This window comes from Melitaea cinxia, chromosome 7 (genome assembly GCF_905220565.1).
Source record: "Melitaea cinxia chromosome 7, ilMelCinx1.1, whole genome shotgun sequence".
Lineage (NCBI taxonomy): Eukaryota > Metazoa > Arthropoda > Insecta > Lepidoptera > Nymphalidae > Melitaea > Melitaea cinxia.
The window spans coordinates 16,113,719-16,135,425 of record NC_059400.1 but is presented as its reverse complement, the minus strand read 5'-3'; the positions used below and the strand labels follow the sequence as shown (position 1 = coordinate 16,135,425).

Sequence of the window (21,707 nt, the reverse complement as noted above, 5' to 3'; positions counted from 1 at the left end):
AGCGTTTTATCGTAATTGGAAGTGCCCCCTGTTCAGGCCTCGATGCCACATAGCCATTGGAGTAGACGCTCGTGTTTTGTCCTTGTGAGCATAAATCTTCCGCGGCTTGTTGTCTTTGTGAGTTAATTCTAAAAAATCGCAAATTATTATAAAAATGGAATTTACTCAAAATTAAGCGGTGTAGGGACCAAACGGAACCCAAATTAGTATTCAGCGCATCAAAATACATAACCCTAGATGGGTCTGGCCAAAGGTACAGAGCACTTTTTTGTTTTGGGGTTAAGCATGAACATTCAGAAAGGCTACATTTTGTTTTTTATTAAATTATAATGACTTTATGATATCTTTAACAAGAAATAAAACCTTGACGTACAGCCGAGCCGTAAATAACTCGATTCCGGTTTTTTATTACGAAATACGGAAATGTTCTCGGAAATGTACTCCTCGAAAAATTGTCGATTTCGTTTTTCTTAAAAGTATTGTAGTGTTTTCTTAAAATAAATTTTATCATTTTAATTATGCACGTATTTGAGATATGAATTCAGGTTTTTTACCTTAAATTTTTAATTTTACGTTAAGAAGTATGTCGACAATATTTATATGAATTTTAAAGAAATCTATAATAAAAATTAAACTACAAATATATATATACCTATATATATTTAAAAAATGTGAGCGGTCATGTGACGGCTGGCAGATGTGAACTATCGAAACTATTTCGTACAAGTAATAGGCATAAAAGTACAAATTATGACAGGAACTAAATATGGAATGATGAAATATAATATTACGTATTTTTTCCCGAAAATGATGACAGTTTACAAAATAAACATTTACTTTCTTTGTATACAAAAATCTTTAATTCAAAAATTTCTTTAAAATCGCGACAACTCAATTATTATATAGTATTGTATAGTACATATATTCCATCATATAGCATGGCGATGCGTCGCCACGGCATTAATCAACACGCGAACAATCAGGTTTACCCTTACCTATATGTTTCACGTCAATAAGACTTTTGTACTTAATTCATAGTTAGACGTATTATTATGAATATAATCGTTACCTATTACTTACGTAAAATATATCAAAGGTAACAAGGGGCGTAAAAAAAGCGAACAATATAGATTTTAAGTCTACTAAAGTTTTCCTTTATAAACGTTTTAGGCGTGCCTGCGTTTTAGACGACATAGGCTCATTAGCAGCAGGATATCGTGATCCGAAACAGCCCGTCTACCAAGCAACCTTAACCTTCAGAAGATCACAGAAAAATTAAACCGCTGTTTATTAGTGTTGTATTTCTGTGGTGAGTAGGGTAAGCTAACTTCCGCTGTAATCACAGCGCAACATCAGGAAGATAGAGGAATTGGTGTTGCTAGTGTCCATATGCTGCATAGGTAGCTGAAATGTAGGTGAAATAGGTGAATAATGTACTCACGAAATTAAGCATTTCGCTATGTACCCGCTGTAGGTACAGCATCTGTCTTCAACAAAAATCATCATAAAATAAACCCAGAACTAAGTATCTAATCTTGAAATATAATATTTTTCGATCTTACAATAATTGTGTTTGCTAGTAAATGAAAAAAAAGCGACTTCAATTACATCGACAAGTACAACAACAACGACAACGTAAGTGGACGAAATAATTAACAAACTCACTACTCGTCACTACGATTTTCGACGGTTCCCCTCGATTTCTCTGGGATGCCATCATCAAATGCTTGTTTCCTTATCATGGGACCCCTTGGGATATGTCCTTTCCAACAAAAAAGGAATTATCAAAATCGGTTCATAAACGACGGAGTTATCCGCGATCATACATAATATATATACGATCGAATTGAGAAACCTCCTCCTTCTTTGAAATCGGTTTAAATAACGCTATGTATAATATACGGTACTAAGTAAATCCATTCATTACGTTCCTTACATTCGACGATTCCTTATCGTTCGAGCTCGCTGCGTGTACTTTTGCAGTTTACAGACCGTCCTACTTATACTTTTCATGTTACTCTACACGCAATGTATAGGAATGCAATATTTTAATTGTATTGAATACCTAACTCATTTATTTCCGGCAGCAAATGTGCGCTACATTAATTCAGCTGTGTTATCTATCTGATTCACGAAAAGCGTGTTCACTGAATGCTAATGTTTTCTAAAACTACCCGTATAGCTTTGTTTCAATCGACCAGGGCAGTAAACAGTAAGTTCAATTAATAAAAAACAAATGTAGTTTCTTGTTTTTTAATTTAAAAAGCCCGAAAGGTATTATCGAAAAACGACGAGTTACTGTTAATTAACTCAGAAAAGAATAGATTTTTGTCGGCGAAACAAATGAATTCGCCTTTTAATACAACCTTTTTTTACCTTAAAATCAGGGATGTCAAATATACGGCCCTCGATCGCAATGTGTCACAGAAAGAAGAATCATATCTTCACTCGATTCCTCTACGGAAGTTTTAAAATGCGCACACTGCTTCTTGTTTTTTTTTTTTTTGGAATTGTCTCATCATAAATTTAAAGTTTTTATTAAAAAAAATTAATAGATAAAGCTTTATTACTCGGTGCAGGATTACATAGTTGATAAAGATATGTGGTGTATTTTATGCAACATGTTACTAATTTTGTACTGAAACACAGTTTATATATTATTAGAGTAACTGCGAAGTTTTTTGCCGATTCTTCTCTGCAGAATCTAGATTCCGAATCGGTGGTAGCTTTATTTCTACAAATATAATAATTTATTTTAAAGTTTTAATTTGTACAATGACGATTCGAAAGTGCTCTTGGAGCCTATTTAAATAAAGCTGTTTTTGATTTTGATTTTATTTGAATCTGGCCCGCCTACACATTCTAAATTTAATATATGACCCTTTGCAAAATTGAATTTGACACCCCTGCCTTAAATTTATTCGATTCGTTAATTTTAAAAAGTTTAGGATTATTTTTTTCATTGTTTAACATGAAATAACATTCTGCAAATGCTATATTCAAATAAACAAAAAAAAAAAAAACAATAAGCAGAAGACAAATAAGCAAAAAATACACAATTAAAAAAAAAATGAAGCCTTCAATTAGTATAACCTTATTAAGCTTATTTTAATAGCATGTTGTAGTTGCGCGGACTCGGGGCAGGTCGCTAGTTATAAATAAGTTAATGGCTACCTATGTTGCATTGTGTGTACAATTGAAGGACGATCGACTTGTAACGGTTATCGATTAAGATAATTGTAATTAAATTAACATCGCGTTGTAAGTTTCATTAAAACATCCGTTAGAGAATGTTTCAAATGTAGAGTTTGATTGTTCTAGTTATATATACTAGCGGTTGCCCAGTAGTCGAAATTCGACCATAATTAATTTAAATTATAAGTTTGAACATTAAACAAAAAAGTATATATGCGTGTGAGTCAAATACATTGTAGTTTGTGTAATGTTTTTTTTTTTTTTTTTTTGATGTAATGTATTTTTATGCATAAGTTAAAAAAAAATATTTTAGCATTCTGCACGCTATATAAACTTTATGTGCGAAATTTCATACTCCTCCATCCGCGCAATGTTCGTGAAAAGGGGTAAGCTTTTGCTTCACGTAGTAATATAGATATAATAAATAGATAAACATCAGAAAGCCGACAGCCTTAACTACTGTGATATCTCCTGTCAAAAGTCTAGCAACACATAATGCAAAAAACAAAAGAACGATTACGTATAGATATTTAAAAAAAAGTTATTTTGAGTGTTCATTTTGCTCACTAAAATAAATCTCATGGCTATTAAAATCACTTAATCCTTTAATCCTTTTTGATTTGAATTTGATTTAATTTAAATAAATTAACTATAGTTTACCTGAACGGTTTATTATTTTTCCGAATAATAAAAATAAATTTAGTTTTAAATATTTTTAGTTTTAATCTCACGTAAGGACAGGGTAAAAATAGCTCACGTAATTAATGAATACCCCCTTGCTAAACTGAAATATTGTTGAGAAAACCACCCACTACTATTCAGCTTCTAAATTTAGATAATTGTAATTTACTTCAGTGATAAAGTTGGGTTGCAACTAAAGGGCTTATTAGTTTCGGCTAAATTTAGACGAGTTTTAAAAGCAATTTAGGTAGCAAATTACGAAGATTCTGATTACCTTTTCCTTATTTAGCTTCTAACTTAGACATGTTTTACTGTGGAGTGTGCAAGTTATATCATTTTTAAGCCCAGTGTGTGTAAGTGTCTATAATTAGTTTACATCTGGAAATATAGACAAATAAACATACACTTACTCAAATACATATAGACTTGTAGCAAATAAATTGAATGACAATGAGATTATAGTTTTCTAAATTTATTTTTTATCGGACTTGTTTCGTCTACCTTGCATCAATTTATTGAAATTTCTCTCTATTCTATATAATTTTTTATGCTACAAAGATGGCAACAAAGGACACAGTCCGCCCGATGGTAAGTGGGTACCGTAGCCTATGGACGACTTCAATACCAGGAGCATTACAAGCGCGTTGCAAACCCTAGCCTCGACCCTTCTTCCTCTTCTCGAAGCACTGGCTAACTTACCACAGAAATACAATACTACTTGAGAATAGTTATCACTTCAGCCTAATATGGTCCACTGCTGGACATAGGCCTCCACAAGTTCGTGCCAAAAATGGCGTGAATTCATGTGTTTGTCCATAGTCACCACGCTGGGCAGGTGGGTTGGTGACCGCAGGACTGGCTTCGTCGCACCTAAGTCACTGCTGCCCGTCTTCGGCCTGTGTATTTCAAAGCCAGCAGTTGGATGGTTATCCCACCATCGGTCTGTTTTTTAAGTTCAAAGGTGGTAGTGGAACTATGTTCTCCCTTAGTCGCCTCTTACGACACCCACGGGAAGAGAGGGGGTGGATATATTCTTAATCCTGTAACCACGCAGCAAGATTGAGAATAGATATATGTATTTATCTGTAATCTTTTACAAGGTGCGTTACTTCTCCAGTCAACACAAATGTCTTAAAATTTGTCCCAAGTCTACTGTATGTATTAAATTGTGTTTGGCGTACCCAGGATCAATTGAAATTTGTCTGTCCCAAGGTCGATCATGGTACAAAATACATTAATGAGAAATATATTACGCAAATGACAGTGGTGCCCTGAAACGAGTTGAACACGCAACATTGAATGCTAAGAACGAGTCAATAAACCTATATAGCAGGTCACAATATATGTATTTTGATACGGTTTTAGATTTCGAATTCATTACTAAAAAGTACGGCTTTCAGTAAGGGGTCAAAATTCTTTAACTAGTGTAAGGTGTGTTACGAACAATGAACTTACGATGTTTTCATTGTTTTAATCATATTCTGTGATGTTTTATGATAAGCACGATATTGTTAATAATTTTGAAATAAGAATAATCTTATTCGTCAAATTATATAGCTAAAATAATATAATGAAACTAGCTGAACCAGCAAACGTTGTTTTGCCATATATATTATTAAACCCATTACCCCCCCCCCCCCATAACTTAGGGTATGAAAAATAGATGTTGGTCGATTCTCAGACCTACCCGATATGCACCCAAAATTTCATTAATAGCGGTCCAATACGCTAAGGTTCAGATTTTTGCCTCCCTTTTTAGAAAAAAAAACAATTACTCCACATAAATTATATATCATTTTTTTTGGAACGAAGTTCCTTACGGCAGGCTTGACATTTGGCTGGGCGAGCGAACTGAAAAAAATGTGATACTAAAACCGTAAGAAAAATATATAACGGAAGTGACATAATATCAGTCACACGACTGTATAATATGACGTTTGTGAAACTAAAATATTACTAGTAAACTTTTTTAAAATTATTATGTAATTTTATACTGTCGACAAAAATAAATAAAGCCATATGTTTTTTTATTTCACTTAATAGTTTGAATTATTATTATTTTGTTTGATTTATTTTATTTTACGGTATTTGTTATTTTCTAAAATACTAAATTTCCTAAATATTTAACAAAATTAAAAAAAAAAAATCAAGAACGAAAACATATAAAATTCAACATTTTTTTTTTCAAATTGTGTTGCTTCAACACTATCCGAAGGAACTTCGTTCGTACCTAGTGTCCCATGACAACACATAATTTTTTATAGATAATTGCTGGCTCTACCGGCATGCACAACTAAAAAAATATTATTGCTATTGTATTTGTAAATTAATTAATTATTAAAATTATGTATATGACGAGATGACGGCTTTAATTTTGAAACAACGTCAACATGAGTGACGACATCAACGATCATCAACATGAGTTGACGGTCGGTAATTTTTTATTTACTTATTTAGTGCGAATTTTTCGCGCGAGTATTGCTAGTTTTATATATAAGATAAAGTATGGAGGTTGATAATATAAGCGTAATTTATAGTAAAATTTGGTAAGTTGGGTAGTTCGTAAGATTGAACATCGAATTATATATTGTATAGTCTTATATTAAGTATATAGACTAGCCCGTTGTCACGGTTTATAGTGGCCCTGCTTTCTGTTCGATTCCCGCCTGACTCTGGGTGTAATATTTGTATGTATTTACGTGTATATTTGTATTATTTCTATGAATATTTATGAAACAAATATGTAGCTAAATAAAGTGGACTTTTACCTATAACACAACCATTAAGTTGCTTACTGTAAGAACAGACGACCGTATGTGTATGTTATGGGTATTTATTATTTATTTATTTATTTATATATGCTTTATTTATTTCCGCAACACATACAAGAATATAGAAATAATACATACTATAAAATTATAGATGTAACAGCATCACAACAGTTACATAAAGGACTATAAAGACGCATTGCAGTCATCATATAATAAGTATATATTTATTTATCTACTAGCTGTGCTCGCGACTTCGTCCGCATGGAATACTGACTTTACATGTTCAATGTGATTTTTTTAATTGGCATAACTTTTTTATTTATAAACCGATCGACATGAAACAAACACTAAATGTTAATTTAAGCTTACCACAATATATTAGTGAAAACTGCATCTAAATCGGATAAGCCGTTTCTGAGATTAGCGTGCACAAACCTATTACATTACCATTTTTATTATATGTATTGATTATGTAACTGTTCTAGGAATTGATAAAATGATTGCTTCTGATTGTTAATTAATATGCTATAATTATATGTCTACGTGTGTGTGTCATATCCGTATATGAATATTGACTCTACATCGTCCACTCGTGTAACGTTTATAAGCTACAGCAGCAAAGTGCGACTGTGGCTCTCAATCTTTTTGAAATTTCAGAACTAAATGTATTATTTTAATATACTTGAAACACTTTATCATCTCGGACGAAATCGGAGTCGCCGAGTTTTTTTTTTTAAATTCAAGTATAAGTAGAACAAAGAAAATTATAAATGTGGAAAGTTCTGGAAATTGTTTGCTATTGTTATTTATGAAGTAGCCCGTTATTTTTGTAACGTTTCAATGGAAACACGTTTCAATTGTGTACTCGAATGTTTGTGAGCCAAACGGATTTAATGGAGCAGTTACTTTCCGTACAACGGTTTGAAAACCACTGGACTAGAGATTCGGGTTAGTTTCAAACAAAAGCGGGCTTTTGTCGCAAGATAGTCATAACAGCAGACAATGCCTTTTTATGAAAGAGGTTGAGAACGACTTGAGGGAAAGAGCTCGCTTAAAGAATGAAGCATACAAAGCGTTTTCAGACTAGTGTTGAGTATCTCTATGTTTATCTAGCAAGAATAATGCCAAGATAATGTTCTCCTATTTACCTTTACGTAAGCATTAAACGACGCTATACACGTTTAAGAAATAGGCGATATAACTTATGGTTTTAATAATCAGTTAATGATTTCGCTTATCAACTATTTTAGTAAAACAAATCATCCGAAGTTTATGTTAAAACTAGCTGTGCCCGCGACTTCGTCCGTGTAGAATTAAAAAAAATATATTGTTCAGTTCGCAGAGTTACGTTACGAGCCTAAGTTACTCCTTATCATCAGCTATCTGCCAGTAAAAGTCCCGTCAAAATCTGTCCAGCCGTTTCAGAGATTAGCCGGAACAACCAGACAGACAGACAGACAAAGATTGTAAAAAATGTTATTTGGTTTCTGTGTCGCGTATACATCATATGCATTTGTAAAAAAGCGGTTACTTTAATGGTACAAACACACACTGCAACTTTATTTATTTGTATAGATGGTGTCCTGAGTAAGGAAAAGCGTTCTGAAACTGCGCTTCGGTGTCTCCCTACCTATATATCTTCTCTACTTACCCAATCTGTACTACCGATATATCTTTCTCTCCGCTATGTTAACTGTTCGTTCAACAGGATTCCGGTTTAAATTTTTTTTTAATTAAAATTCAAACGATTTTTAAAAACACGCATTGTTTTGGAACTTTTTTTTAATTACAAAATACCCACATACAGCTTATCTTTATTGAAAAAACGCGCAAACAGTTACAAGGCTACTCATCTATACGACTAGGTAGTTTATGGAAATCAGGCCTTGTATTTTACAATGACAATCTTATCCCAAAGGCGGAATATAGGCTTCATAATAGTTTCAGGTAGTTTTATAGACATTCATGACGTTCCCTTGAAGTGAAATTAGCGTCTTCTTCATTATGTCGTATAATACTTATACGTATACGTAAGCGATTACCGTAGCTTATGGACGCCTTCAACAACAGAATCATCGCAAACGCGTTGCCTACCCCCCCCCCCCCCCCCCCCTTTTTTACTCTGGAAAATGCCTTTACGCACTAACCCCGTCATCCGTAGGCGACGGGAGTGTGGGGCTCCCGGCGGTAGGTGAAATGCCGGACTACCCTCTAAAAACCAGCGGTCCCCTCGTCGTCCTAGTAGGGACGAGTCCACCGCTGGTATACCCCACACCCCTAACCTTCTTCATGAGCTTTGGTCACCTTAGTCACCACGGAAACACAACAATACTGGAGGATAGTATTATTTAAGCTGTGATCTTCTGTAAGGTTGAGATACTTCCCCAGACGGGCTGCTTCAAATTTTGAGCAGGATATATCCAGCTTTGTCCTAACTCAATGATCAACAATCCACTTTCAGTTCACTTATCTATACAAATAAATAAAATTGGAATGTCTGTTTGTAATATTAAAATAACCGCTTTTTACTAAATGCATATGTATACACGGTACATATCGATGGTGGAAAGGCATAATGTATTAACCGCCATTTTTGGCGATATCGAGTTATATATACCGTTGGAATCGGGAGAATGAACTCTTTCGAATGGTCCTGGTTTCAGCTCGATCTGACGACTTTTATGGTCGTTAATACACCAGTGATTTTGAAGTTTTTCATATTTTCTCGTGTTTTAACTCTATAGTAAATAGTGGATTTTGTCATTAAAACACCTCATGACTAAAAATTTTATCTTATGCTACTTTGCCTTGCTTGACTTTAACCAGATTTAAATGTTAAAACAATTTACCAAATTATAATATTATCATTTTTGTAATTGATACATTATACCCAACTTGACTTTTCTTGATCAGTAGAATTAAAACATTTTACTCTGGTTTTAAATGTTAGTCATTGTAAGTTAATACATTTTACTCTACTCTAAAATGCCATTGTTTCCAAGATAATACATTTTACCTATCCAAAATAAGGTAACATTATGCGTTGAGTCGTTTTTCTGTTCTTTCTAGAATCTATTTTAATACAATAAAACAAATTTACTTGGTTTTTTTTTTACAAATAAAATCTGAATTTAAACTGACCCTTTGTCATTCCTCAAAGATATCATAGTGAGTATTTGAATCTTCGTACCTCCGCCAGTAAGGCAGATGTTCTACCAGACTCAGATTTTGAAGACATTCCTAATGTTGAGATAGATGATAACAGCTGAGTATTACCTAAGAAGTTTCATTAAACCACTCGTTATGGCGGACTGAAAAGTTTTTTAATAGTTAGGTGTTAAGATTTTGAGTTATTTTTTGTAAATCTTTTAAAAATACTGAAAATATTAAAACTGTCCAAAGAACACATTGTAGCTTAATTTTTTTTATCAAGTATTAATTTAAGTTTAATAATATAATTATATGTTATATATATAGTATGTTTGTAAACGTCAATATGAAAGTTTAATTCAGTTTTTTAATTGTAACTTCATGATAAATATATTGGAGTTAAACATTTATTTTCATTTTTTTTTTGTTTTGTTTTAAAGTTTAGTTTGTGGCTTAAATAGTACTTAAGTGTATGGTTAAGCTACTGGACCCTCTTTGTTCGAATACACTGATGTCTGTACAACTGTTTTACCAGGTTCGCATAGATATGAAAAGGTTACATAAAAGTGTTTACCTCTCTCTGGTCATGATTGGATTTGTTTTTAAGTCATTTTACGCGATAGCAATATCACATTTATTTGGATATAAAACAATTTACTTGAAAATATTAAATTATATTCTGAATATAAAACACTTTGCTTCACATTTTATGGATCTAATATTTGGATATAAACTAATTTTACCTATCTGAGATTTTATGGTATTTTGTATTAACTCCATAAAATAATACAAATATTGGACATACGTTATTTTTTATTAAATGTATACATTTGTAATAAATTTTATTACTATTTCACTTAATTTCATAGAGATATCTCCAATACTTTAAAAGTTATGAAGTTTTGAAAACTTTAATCGTCTCTCCTGAACATTTTACTAGATGGCAGATAATACATTTTGCCTTTCCATCGTCGATATACCAAAATAACATTTTTACAGTTTTTGTCTGTTTGTCTGTCTGTCTGTTTGTCTCGACTAATCTCTGAAATGGCTGGACCGATTTTGATGGGACTTTCACTGTCAGGTAGATGATGTAATAAGGAGTAACTTAGGCTACTTTTATTTGAGAAATTTATTTATTTTATAACTGCGAACTGAACAATATCTTTTTTGTTAAATTCCACGCGGACGAAGTCGTGGGCACAGCTAGTTGATAAATAAATCATAAAATGATACTATAACCTAACGTAATGCTTTTAAAATCTCCCCCGTGGCGTATAGAAAGGTAATTACATTTTCAATTTTGTATACGTTATCTAGATACGGCATTGATCTTTGTTTTCAACTTTAATGTAATATTAAAAGTAAATCACGTAAAGCGTTCGAACCTGTAATAAATATTTGATGTAAACGATTCGATCCCCGTTGGAACGGTCGATTTTTGATATGATATTAAAGAATGTTTAGAATTTCCTAATGTGTGGGTAACACAAAAATAAAATCGTACAAAGTAAACAAGACTATTAAAAATAAATATTGTGTCGAGGCTATAAGGTATAGAGAAGGACTAAAAATATATTATATATATATATTAGGTATTTTTATTCACGTTACAATCATGACCGTCTATCTTACTATAGATATATATATAATACTAGCTGTGAGGAAAAGAATAGCCTATAGCCTTCTTGGTAAATAGGCTATCTAGCTCAGAAATATTTTTTCAATCCGAACTAGTTGTTTCCGAAATCAACGCGTTTAAACAAACAAACTTTTCAGCTTAATAATATTAGTATACATAATGTTTAGTTAGTATAGTCTATGTACTCACTTTGAACGACTGTTAAATTAACTGTTATAATTTTTATTTTAATCGAATCTGATTCACAGCAAATTCAATTGAAAAATAACAATAATTTTACTCGTGAAATTTTAAATAGTAATTTTTTATTTATGCAATTAAAGGGGTACATCGGAACTTAGGAAGACTACTCCTGTATTTAAGGCGTATACGAACAAACGAGATTTGGCCTTCATGTCTGAAATTGTTTGAGTTCCGACTAATGTCAAGACCAGTTAACTCATTTTTTCGTTGTTTTGCAACAGCGTCTTTGTCTTGCTGACTCTCTCTTTACATTCCTTACTGCAATTAATCTTTGTGTATTTTTTTACACATTTAAGTCAATTTATTGTCTATAACGTTACCTTGCGTAAAATTGTCAGTCACATACAATTTTCATTGCGTTTGATGGTATTTGTGGCGCTGTAAATTTAAGCGCTAGCAACCATATAGCTTTCAATGATACTAGTATAATTGAAAAGATCTAACCTCACCTATAATTGAGAGTCCTTATGTGTATATAACATCAATAAACAAATCACCTTCTTTTATATATTGTAATAATACCAATGCTGTGTGGCTGTGTTCTGCTGTGTGGTTACGGCAGTAAAGAATATAACCACCCTCTTCCCGTGGGTGTCGTAAGAGGCGACTAAAGGATAACATAGTTTTACTACCACCTTGGAACTTAAAAAGCCGACCGATGGCGGTATAACATCCAACTACTGGCTTTGAAATGCACGGGCCGAGGACGGGCGGCAGCGTCTTCGGTGCGACAAAGCCAGTCCTGCGGTCACCAACCCGCCTGTCCAGCTATGGGCAAAACACCTATCGTTCGTGGAGGCCTATCTTCAGCAGCGGATTGCGATAGGCTAAAATGATGATGATAATGATGATAATAATAATGAATAATACCAAATTTCGACCCGAAAAATACGATCAGTCATAACCGTCAAAAATAATTTTCTACTAATTGTATTTTAACAAGGAATAATAATTAGTTGATATTGAAATGATATTCAAATATCACCTACTTATAAAGAATACAATGTACATATAACCGGACTTTGACCCCAGAATGCAGTCGTAAAATGGCAATTATAGTCTCGTTAAGAAAAAACTTAAGAACTCGTTTGGTTCCATATATTTTTGGCCAATTGAACCGGTATTTGTCTTATTGTCAAAAGATAACCCATTTTATGTGCATTATTTTAATTTTGTCGCACCGAAGACGCTGCTGCCCGTCTTCGGCCTGTGTATTTCAAAGCCAGCAGTTGGATGGTTATCCCGCCATCGGTCGGCTTCTTAAGTTCCAAGGTGGTTGTGGAACCTTGTTATCCCTTAGTCGCCTCTTACGACACCCACGGGAAGAGAGGGGGTGGCTAAATTCTTTAGTGCCGTAGCCACACAGTACTGCGGTCACCAACCCGCCTGCCCAGCGTGGTGACTATGGGCAAAACACATGAGTTCACGTTATTTTTGGCGTAAACTTGTGGAGGCCTATGTCCAGCAGTGGACTGTATAGGCTGTAATGAATGAATGAATGAAATTTTAATTTATTTTTCTATTTCTACATTTTCTGCAACTGAACTGGTCACATTTAAGTCTTAAATCAGTCTCAAATATTCCAATGGGGTTATTGTGGGTTTGTGGGGAATGACAGTCTAAATTCAGTAATGATGCAATTAAAACTAATCTAGTGAACGAAATTTTTTGATAAATGTTTACAAATTGGCGCTGATCGAATCAGTCGTAGTAAAACCCACGCATGTGCCATTTTTATCACTTCATTTTTTATTGATGTAATAGCGCTAATAAAAGAAGAAAAACTGAAAAACATGTTTTACATGAGGACATATGATATTCAATTGTTTACCTAATAATACTTTTTGTTAGAACTTTAATTGCCAAGCCATTACGGATCAAAGCACAATTTCATAGCAATAGTAATTCGTTGACTCTCTAAAGAACGGTAACTAAGTTTTTAGTCAATCTAAATTCCAGTTTTGTAGGTAATATTAACGTTTATTAGTAGTTTTTATTGTGTACGCCATTATCACAGTAAACAAAACATGCATTGTGAAATGGGATTATCAATTAAATCTATCTATTGTCATTCCGTTCTAACAAACGAGGCTTATTGTTCGATCATTGTTTATAATCTGCGCAAGCGCATAATTAAAGCGTAAAATAAGGTCATGCGCAAATCACGTTATGAACAATCATTTTAAACGGTTATTTAGAACTTTGCGCTTAGTGTTTTGTTAACATGAGTCAGATGAGGTATAAAGCTTTTGAATCGACTTCAAAAAAAGAGTTCTCAATTCGACTGTATTTTTTATCTGTGTTGCCTCATAACTTTTTACTGGGGTACCGATTTTGATAATACCTTTGATATTTGTAAGCTGATGCTTATTATGTGGCCCCATTAATAATAATTCGAGCGTGAACTGACGAGTACGAAACACAATTATTATCTAACTGAATCTACATCTACGTAGGTAATTGAATAATATTTATTTAATAAATTATAATTTTAAATTTTATAAAGAAGTGTAAGTTCACAAATGTCAGCTCAAATACGCACGCTTAACAATTCCGATGACGTTTTAAGCTGATCGATGAGGTACGATCTTACTCGCAGATACCCTTAAAACGAACGTTCTTCCTGACCTCTATAAAGGGCTTTCAGTTTTTTTCGTTACTGGGCCTCAGTAACCAGTGTTGTGTTCCTGTGGTGAGTACGGTGACCAGAGCTCCTGGCGGGGATTGCGTGTAGGGTCAGGAACGCGCTTGCAATGCTTGTCGTGTTGCAGGTGTCTATAAGCTACAGTATTCGCTTACTACCAGGTGAGTCGCAATCTTCTTTGCCGACCTAGTTGTATAGAAAAAATAAGATATAATTTAGTTATTATGAATAGTGTAAACAGTTCTTTGTTCTTAGTTTAAAGGTTTAAAACCTTTGATGCACATAAAACCTCATTTATCCGACTTTATGACATCAAAGATCCATGTATTAAAACTCTTTGTGTAGATATATATTATCGCGTAGAGTCTAATTAGCGAATACGGTGGTAATTAAATTCCTCGAAAAACGTGTTACAAGTACTTTTTATCACAAGGAATTCCAAGAAAAGTTACTTTGGGAACATACGGTTTCGTTCGTATGTAAATTCCTAGTGATATATTACGTGGTAAGAGTAAAATATAACATTTACTGTGATATTATTATATAGAAGCTGTACTCGCGACTTTGCTCGTGTTGGCATATTTCCTCTCCCAAGGGAACCGTCCTGAATTTCAGTATTAAAAGTATCTAGTGCTCTAGTAGTATGAATCAAATCGTAGCAAGTTTAATTCAAATCAATTTAGCAATTCAGAGTGGTTATCAGATAGAAACAGACAGACAATAATGAAAAGAGATAACTAGGGCACAGCAGGAAATTTCCTGCTCAAAATATGGAGCAGCCTGACTGGTAGGTGGGTAGTACCTCGACCTTACAGAAGATCACAGCTAAATAACACTGTTTTCAAGCAGTGTTGTGTTCCCGTTGGTGAGTAAGGTTTCCAGAACTCCTGGGGAAATTCGGGATGGGGTCGGCAACGCGCTTGTGATGCTTTTGGTGTTGCAGACGTCTATAAGCTACGATAATCGCTTACCATTAGGCCAGCCGTTCGATTGTAAAAATCAAAATAGTATTAAATGTACAGAATATCGTCTGTTTATAATTTCATTATAAACAGGGGGCTAGGGGGGTATAAACAACGGGCTAGTCAAAATGCATTTAAGTAACCTTCTTCGCTGAATGTGCTATCCAACACAAAAAGAATTTTGCAATTCGAACAAGTATTTCCTGAGATGCTCGCGCTTAAAGAAACAAAATTCATTAATTTATGATATTAGTATGGTTTTTTATCGATCAATGATTAGTATAGATATTCTTATGGAATTTAATCAATCATAAGCTAAATACAGTTTCTGAACTTCGACCCGTTGCGTGCACAATCTAAGACTATATTCGAAATGGAATATTTTGGCCCTGCGACCTTGATGTCTGTTACGCAAAATTTACAAAATATTTTTCATTTTCATGTGTGTTTAGATATAATAAAAACGCCTAACGATTTTAAATTTGTCTGATCAATACCCCAGATTAATGAGAAGGAGCTAGGACTTATCGAATTATTTTTTTAGCTTTTAGTACATAACCTAACTACATCATTTTTACTGTAATAAAACCGTTTAAAATTAAAAAAAAAATTAGTTTATTTTGTTTTCAAGTTTTTAGTATTGTTGTTAGTTGATAGGTACGAGTACTTCTCGTTCTATTGAATTCATGCAATGCCTCACTATTATATGGTTTGTTTTCTAACAATTTGTTGCATTCTAACTAGACAAAACAAAGACTTCACTCGACTCAGAGCTACGTATGCTTGTCCTTCCTCAAACAATTTTGAGCCTAAATATACAACTGCGTGGTCTACTGTGCTACCTGGCATTTTGTGGACAGTGGAAGCCCAAGACAAAATTAAAGGCCACATCCTTCTTTCAGCCGTCCCATAATTGAAACTGTATGGCCTTAGGGTGAATAAGGTGTACGCCATCTCTTCCAAAGTCGATCTGAACTGAAGGTACATCTGTTTTGTACATTTCGTTTCAACAAAACTGAGAGAAAACAATTTCTGTGATGTAGTCGATATCGCCGTTTACCAATCCTTTCAATCCGTCAATATTAGAGCGCAACATAACTTTTGCACCTACAAATATTTCAAGTTCTGTCGGTAAGCCTCCGGTCTTGTTTATGTCCGTCGGTATTATATTAGGTAAATTCAAATTATCTGTATTTCGTGTGGCGTCAATTAGCTGGTCCTGTGCTTTTATTTTATAAATTCGAGTTCCCTTGTTTCGAAACAAAATCCAAAACAGATGCGTAGCGATCGTTTACTTGCCTCTATTCTACCAATCAAGCCCTTTCATTTGATAACCAAATTGAGGTATTTGTGAAAAATATGTAATCCGCCATTTTGTGGAGCCGGCTATCTTGATTTTTCATAGTGAACTCTACTCTGCCAATCAAACCCTTTCATTTGATACCCATATTGAGGTTTTTGTGAAGTAATATGTGGTACGTCATTTTGTATCGGCGGCCATCATGGATTTACAATCTTAAGGAATATTTTATGTTGTATTGTCATCAAGAATAAGAGTGTGTACCAAATATCAGATCAATCTGTCATTAGGAAGGTGGTAAAATTCCAATTAAAGGAATTAAATTAATTAACTAAATTTAAACCAAACAAACAAACTGGTCAAGCTAAATAAAACCGTTTAAAAATTACGAAAATGAAATTCAATATATATAATTGTTATGTGTACAATAAAAAGTAAATTATCATCCTGTCAAATGTCAATAATTTACGATTTTATTTCTAATCTTTTTTTATGTCCAATTTGAATTGAGAGTTATAATTTTTTTTACACTACCTCATTGATTAAAAATATTGTTATCGTCACAACTCTTAGAAGAGAATGATCATAAACGTCGTTGGTATAAGTATTATTGTACCTACTCAAAGTACGCTGTATATGTCTTCACAGCGTACAATGAAACGGAAACACTTTAGAGTTGTGACATCATTGGTCACTTGATGACATGATGTCAAATCCCTTCTCTAGCGTTTGCGTAGCGTCATGTTAGCGTTTGTTAGAATTTGATTCGTAATCTTATTTAAATATAAATACATGCACCGCTAAAACTCTAGAATGGCAAAACCAATTTGGCAATTATTTTGAAGTTTTTTTAAATAAACTTCCTTACACTTTCCTTCCGCTTGACTTGGGAAGTAAGCTGGTGAATGCGTGACGAGAGCGTTACCAAAAGTGTTATCGGGAGAGGCGAACAGAAGTTAAGAGGGAGATATAAGTTAGATGGAGCTAAAGAAGTTTTACTTCAGTCGTGTGGTCTTAATTTTAGATTTTAGACTAAAGCACACTCGTTTTTTATTAGTTTAATTAATAATTAATCCAGTTGCGCTAAAAGTTGTATAATATCAGAAAACGTAACGATTTTAAACAACGCGTTTGACTATTTGCTAGACAGGTCAACATTTATCATGTCACATAGTTGGGTAACAGATTGGGTAGTATGTTATTCTGTAATTTTACTAAGAAACGAGAACTACGCTAAAAACTGATTTAGTAAATCAAATACCCATGCTTCTTAGTATCCAACAAAATATTTTAATGATCATTAAAATCATGACTTCAACGTACATTTGCACCTTACAATCAATTATATTAGTAAACTATATATCACGAGGAAACGCAGTAATAAAAAGCGATGTAGCAACAGTATCACAGTACACAAGATCTTTAGAAGGTAAATAATTGTGTTTGCTCGCAAACGAAAAAACCGACTTTAATTATATCGACAAGTAATACAACGTCAGTAGACAAAAAAGTTAACAAACACACTAGTCGTAACTACGATTTTCGAGGCTTTTCCTCGATTTCTTCCATCATTAGATCCTGGTTTACTTATCATGGTACGCCGCTTGGGATATCTCATTTCCAACAATAAAAGAATTATCAAAATCGATTCATAAACGACGAAGTTATCCCCGAACATACATGACATAAAAAAATATATACGGTCGAATTGAGTAACCTCCTTCTTTTTTAAGTCAGTTAAAAAAAGACTTTAAAATGTATATTCTACTCTTATTAACGCCGTTACAATTGTTTCAAAAGTCTTATCTGTTGTTTTAAATAAAAATACAGTTTTTGAAACCTGTCACAAAAGTCTACATTCAGTAAATCCTAATTGAAAACGTGTATCTCGAACTACGCTTCTTTCAGATAGCTTAAAAAATATGTATAATAAATTAATTAATGTAATTAAATAAATTCTCTCTAGCTGATAACAAATTTTTCCTTCCTTTAATTGGATTGTCTGGAAGAAATGGCTAATTTGCCATAAGTCCGCCCATTGTGCTTCACAGTCTGTAACTGTCTTTAAATATGTTTAATGTGTACCTACAATGTAGTTATTGTGTACAATACAGTATAAATAAATAAATTATTAATATTATTATAACGACATCCATCTATGCATTCAGATTTCAACAGAACCTTAAAGTTAGATCCCTCTAAATTTCTGCATTTGCCTGACATCCTAGATTTGTACGCAGAGCAAGTTTCGTAACTACACTCCTCACTTAAGATCATACAAACATTGTGCAGCCTGAAATTCAGGTCTAACTTATATATTGCTCCTTTGTTGGTGGAAGCATTTAATTTTTTTTTAAATTGTAAGGCTTACAAAATAACAACGTAAAGTTTTTCAGAAATCAATATCTCAATATAATCAAATCTACTGACCAAAGTGCCTTTATATTTAGTTGAGACGTAAGCTTATTCCGCCATACTCCTCCACTATGTATCGGCAATTTGTAATGAAATTCAAATATAGAATCTAAAGTCAAAAATTAAAAAAAAATGGAAAACCGATATTCCCAATTACAAGACAGTACTTCGCTAAAGAAGCTAAATAATACAATAAACGACTACATTGTCCCAGGAATCACAGTGAAAATATATCGGAAATGCTTTCGAACCTGGCAGATCGACCTGTGATCCCATGACCCACTTTCTGGGTTCGACGACCACGTGACGTCACAGCCTTCATCTCACCCCCACTCCCACTCTCCCTCTCGAAGGGGGTGTACCGCCCGCTCGAGGTCACATGTATGCTACATCTCGAGCGGATCGGACGCGTTCGCTGGCGGTTGTTTCTGTAAAGTTTAATTTAGTGATTGTGCACGACAATGACCATTTTAGGTATGATGTATATTAATTAACTAGAGTATTTGATTTTTATCCTTAAAAATAAAGTTTGATAAACTTATCCTATTTTTTTTTTGTTTTATAAACACACGTGTTAATTTTCAAAAATTTATTAACATGCATTGTTACGTAATTAATTTAAAAACATTACAGACACGGTTACCGATTTTTTTCATTAAAGTTGATAATGATAAATAATAATTTATTCATACAAGTTACGTAACAAATACCCCATGTAACATTGCTCATAAAAACATTAATTTGTAACACATACCACAAATATGCAACAATAATCTTTAAACGAAATAAGTGAAAAACATTATAAATGCTAATTTCTTTGTTTCCAAGATTTTTTGTAGATAATTCAAAGTGAATTTCCAAATATTTTTCTATGAAATAACAACTAGCTTTTTCTCCCTACATTGTATATGATTTATAATTCACATATACATAAATAATTAGTAATAGTATTTATAATGATTTAAAAACATAAAAAATTAAGTAGTGTACGATTTATTTTACTTTGTTTTGAATTATCTGCATCAAAAACTTATTTTAAAAATGAGTAAGTGTCTTTGTTAAGCCGTACTTGATGCTTTTAGTACCTACTAATCGTTTATTATCGCTTTACAGTTACATAAAAATATAATTATATATCACTAGCGACCCGCCCCGACTTCGCACGGGTGTAACGCTGATACTATTAATATAATAAATATTAACATTTTTTTTTAATAACTCACAAAATCCGTCGCGTAGTTTAAAGATCTAAGCATACAGACAACGGGAAGCGACTTCGTTTTATACTAGGTAATGATGTGAAAATGCTTTACATTTTAACATCAATTAGTCAGTCAAGAGATACATTTTAGAAAGATTAGATACAGAAACAAATAATGTATGCAAAGGCGGCCTTATCGCTTATAGCGATCTCTTCCAGGCAACCTTTTTGGAGTCGTTTCTTAATATATTATCAGGCAGGGTATTAAATTTTGAACTGATTTTAAAAAGAGGTTTTGAATTTGACTGTATTTTTTTATCTGTGTAACCTCTGATTTTTTTTTTACTGAGTCTACTGATTTGACAGGTTTTTTTTAAAACAAAAGCTGGTTCTGTTTAAATTGGATCTGACGAGTAGTTTTTGAGTTATCCATAATAAGGCATATTTAATTAACACTTTTCGATTACCTGCGTTATTAAATGTCGATGTAAATTCGAGTCGTTTTTTTTTTTCGTTTACTAACAAACACGATTATAGATTAAAATAACAATACTTTTTTTGTAAATTATGAAAAATATCGTCCACGGCCAATACGACACAGATTGTTTTTTATGTAAAGTAAACGTAGACCATAAATAATGACCTTCGTTCTATATTCGGTATCAATTTACTAAAATACACTCTGATGCCAAATTGGTTTTCAATAGACAATATATCTATGGCAATAGGATGTGAAAAATTTAGTGTCCATTATTATAACGGGGGGTGAACTAAAATTTGATTAAATCCTTAGTAGTCTGTAGTTTTAGCATTTCTGCTCTAGGGATTGTTGGTTCGATTCTGGGTGTAATATTTATCTACTAGCTGAGCTGACAGACGTCATGGATTGCGAACTGTCAAACGATAATACGAGATCTCGGTGTGATAGTTAACAGTAAACAACATTCTGGGCACACGTTGATACTGTAGTAAATCAAGTTTCTGGGATGAAAGACTACCTTAAAAGGAATACTAAAGGATTTGTACACCCTGTAACAAATGTAATATTGTTTATCTCACTTGTCCGGAACCCACAAAATTCAATTCACTCCAGTGTATTTAAAGCATTTAAAGATCCCTTACGAATCCCATCAGGAGAATCGGGGTAGGGTCGGCAACGCGTTTGAGATGCTTCTGGTGTTGCAGATGTCTGTAAGCTACGGTAATCGCCTACGTCGATGCGGTGAGGTGAGCCGTACGCTTGTTTGCTAGCCAAATTGTATAAAAAAAGTTTGTCTATGGCTAGCCTTTATTGCGTATGAGGAATTGTTTACATGGCGCATAATTACCTTCCACACTACTCTGTGTAGAATGACATATAGAGGTACTTTAAAATTAATAAAGCGAGTCTAAACTTGACCCAGTTACAGACAATTGATATGAACGCGACGATAAAAAGAACCTTCTTTGTTGTAAAACTGTATTGATTCGACGGATTAACCATTAATTATACCTATTTAAGTT

At 33.3% G+C, this 21,707-nt stretch overlaps 1 protein-coding gene across 1 annotated transcript in view; it reads left to right on the top strand.

Annotated features, from left to right (window-relative positions):
• The first annotated feature begins 6,266 nt into the window (after positions 1-6,266).
• Positions 6,267-21,707, top strand: part of LOC123654915 (protein GDAP2 homolog) — a 95,399-nt gene continuing 79,958 nt past the window's right edge. Inside the window, exon 1 of the mRNA XM_045590772.1 lies at positions 6,267-6,309. Coding sequence (XP_045446728.1) covers positions 6,267-6,309 — 43 coding nt within the window. The remainder of the gene's footprint in view (positions 6,310-21,707) is intronic.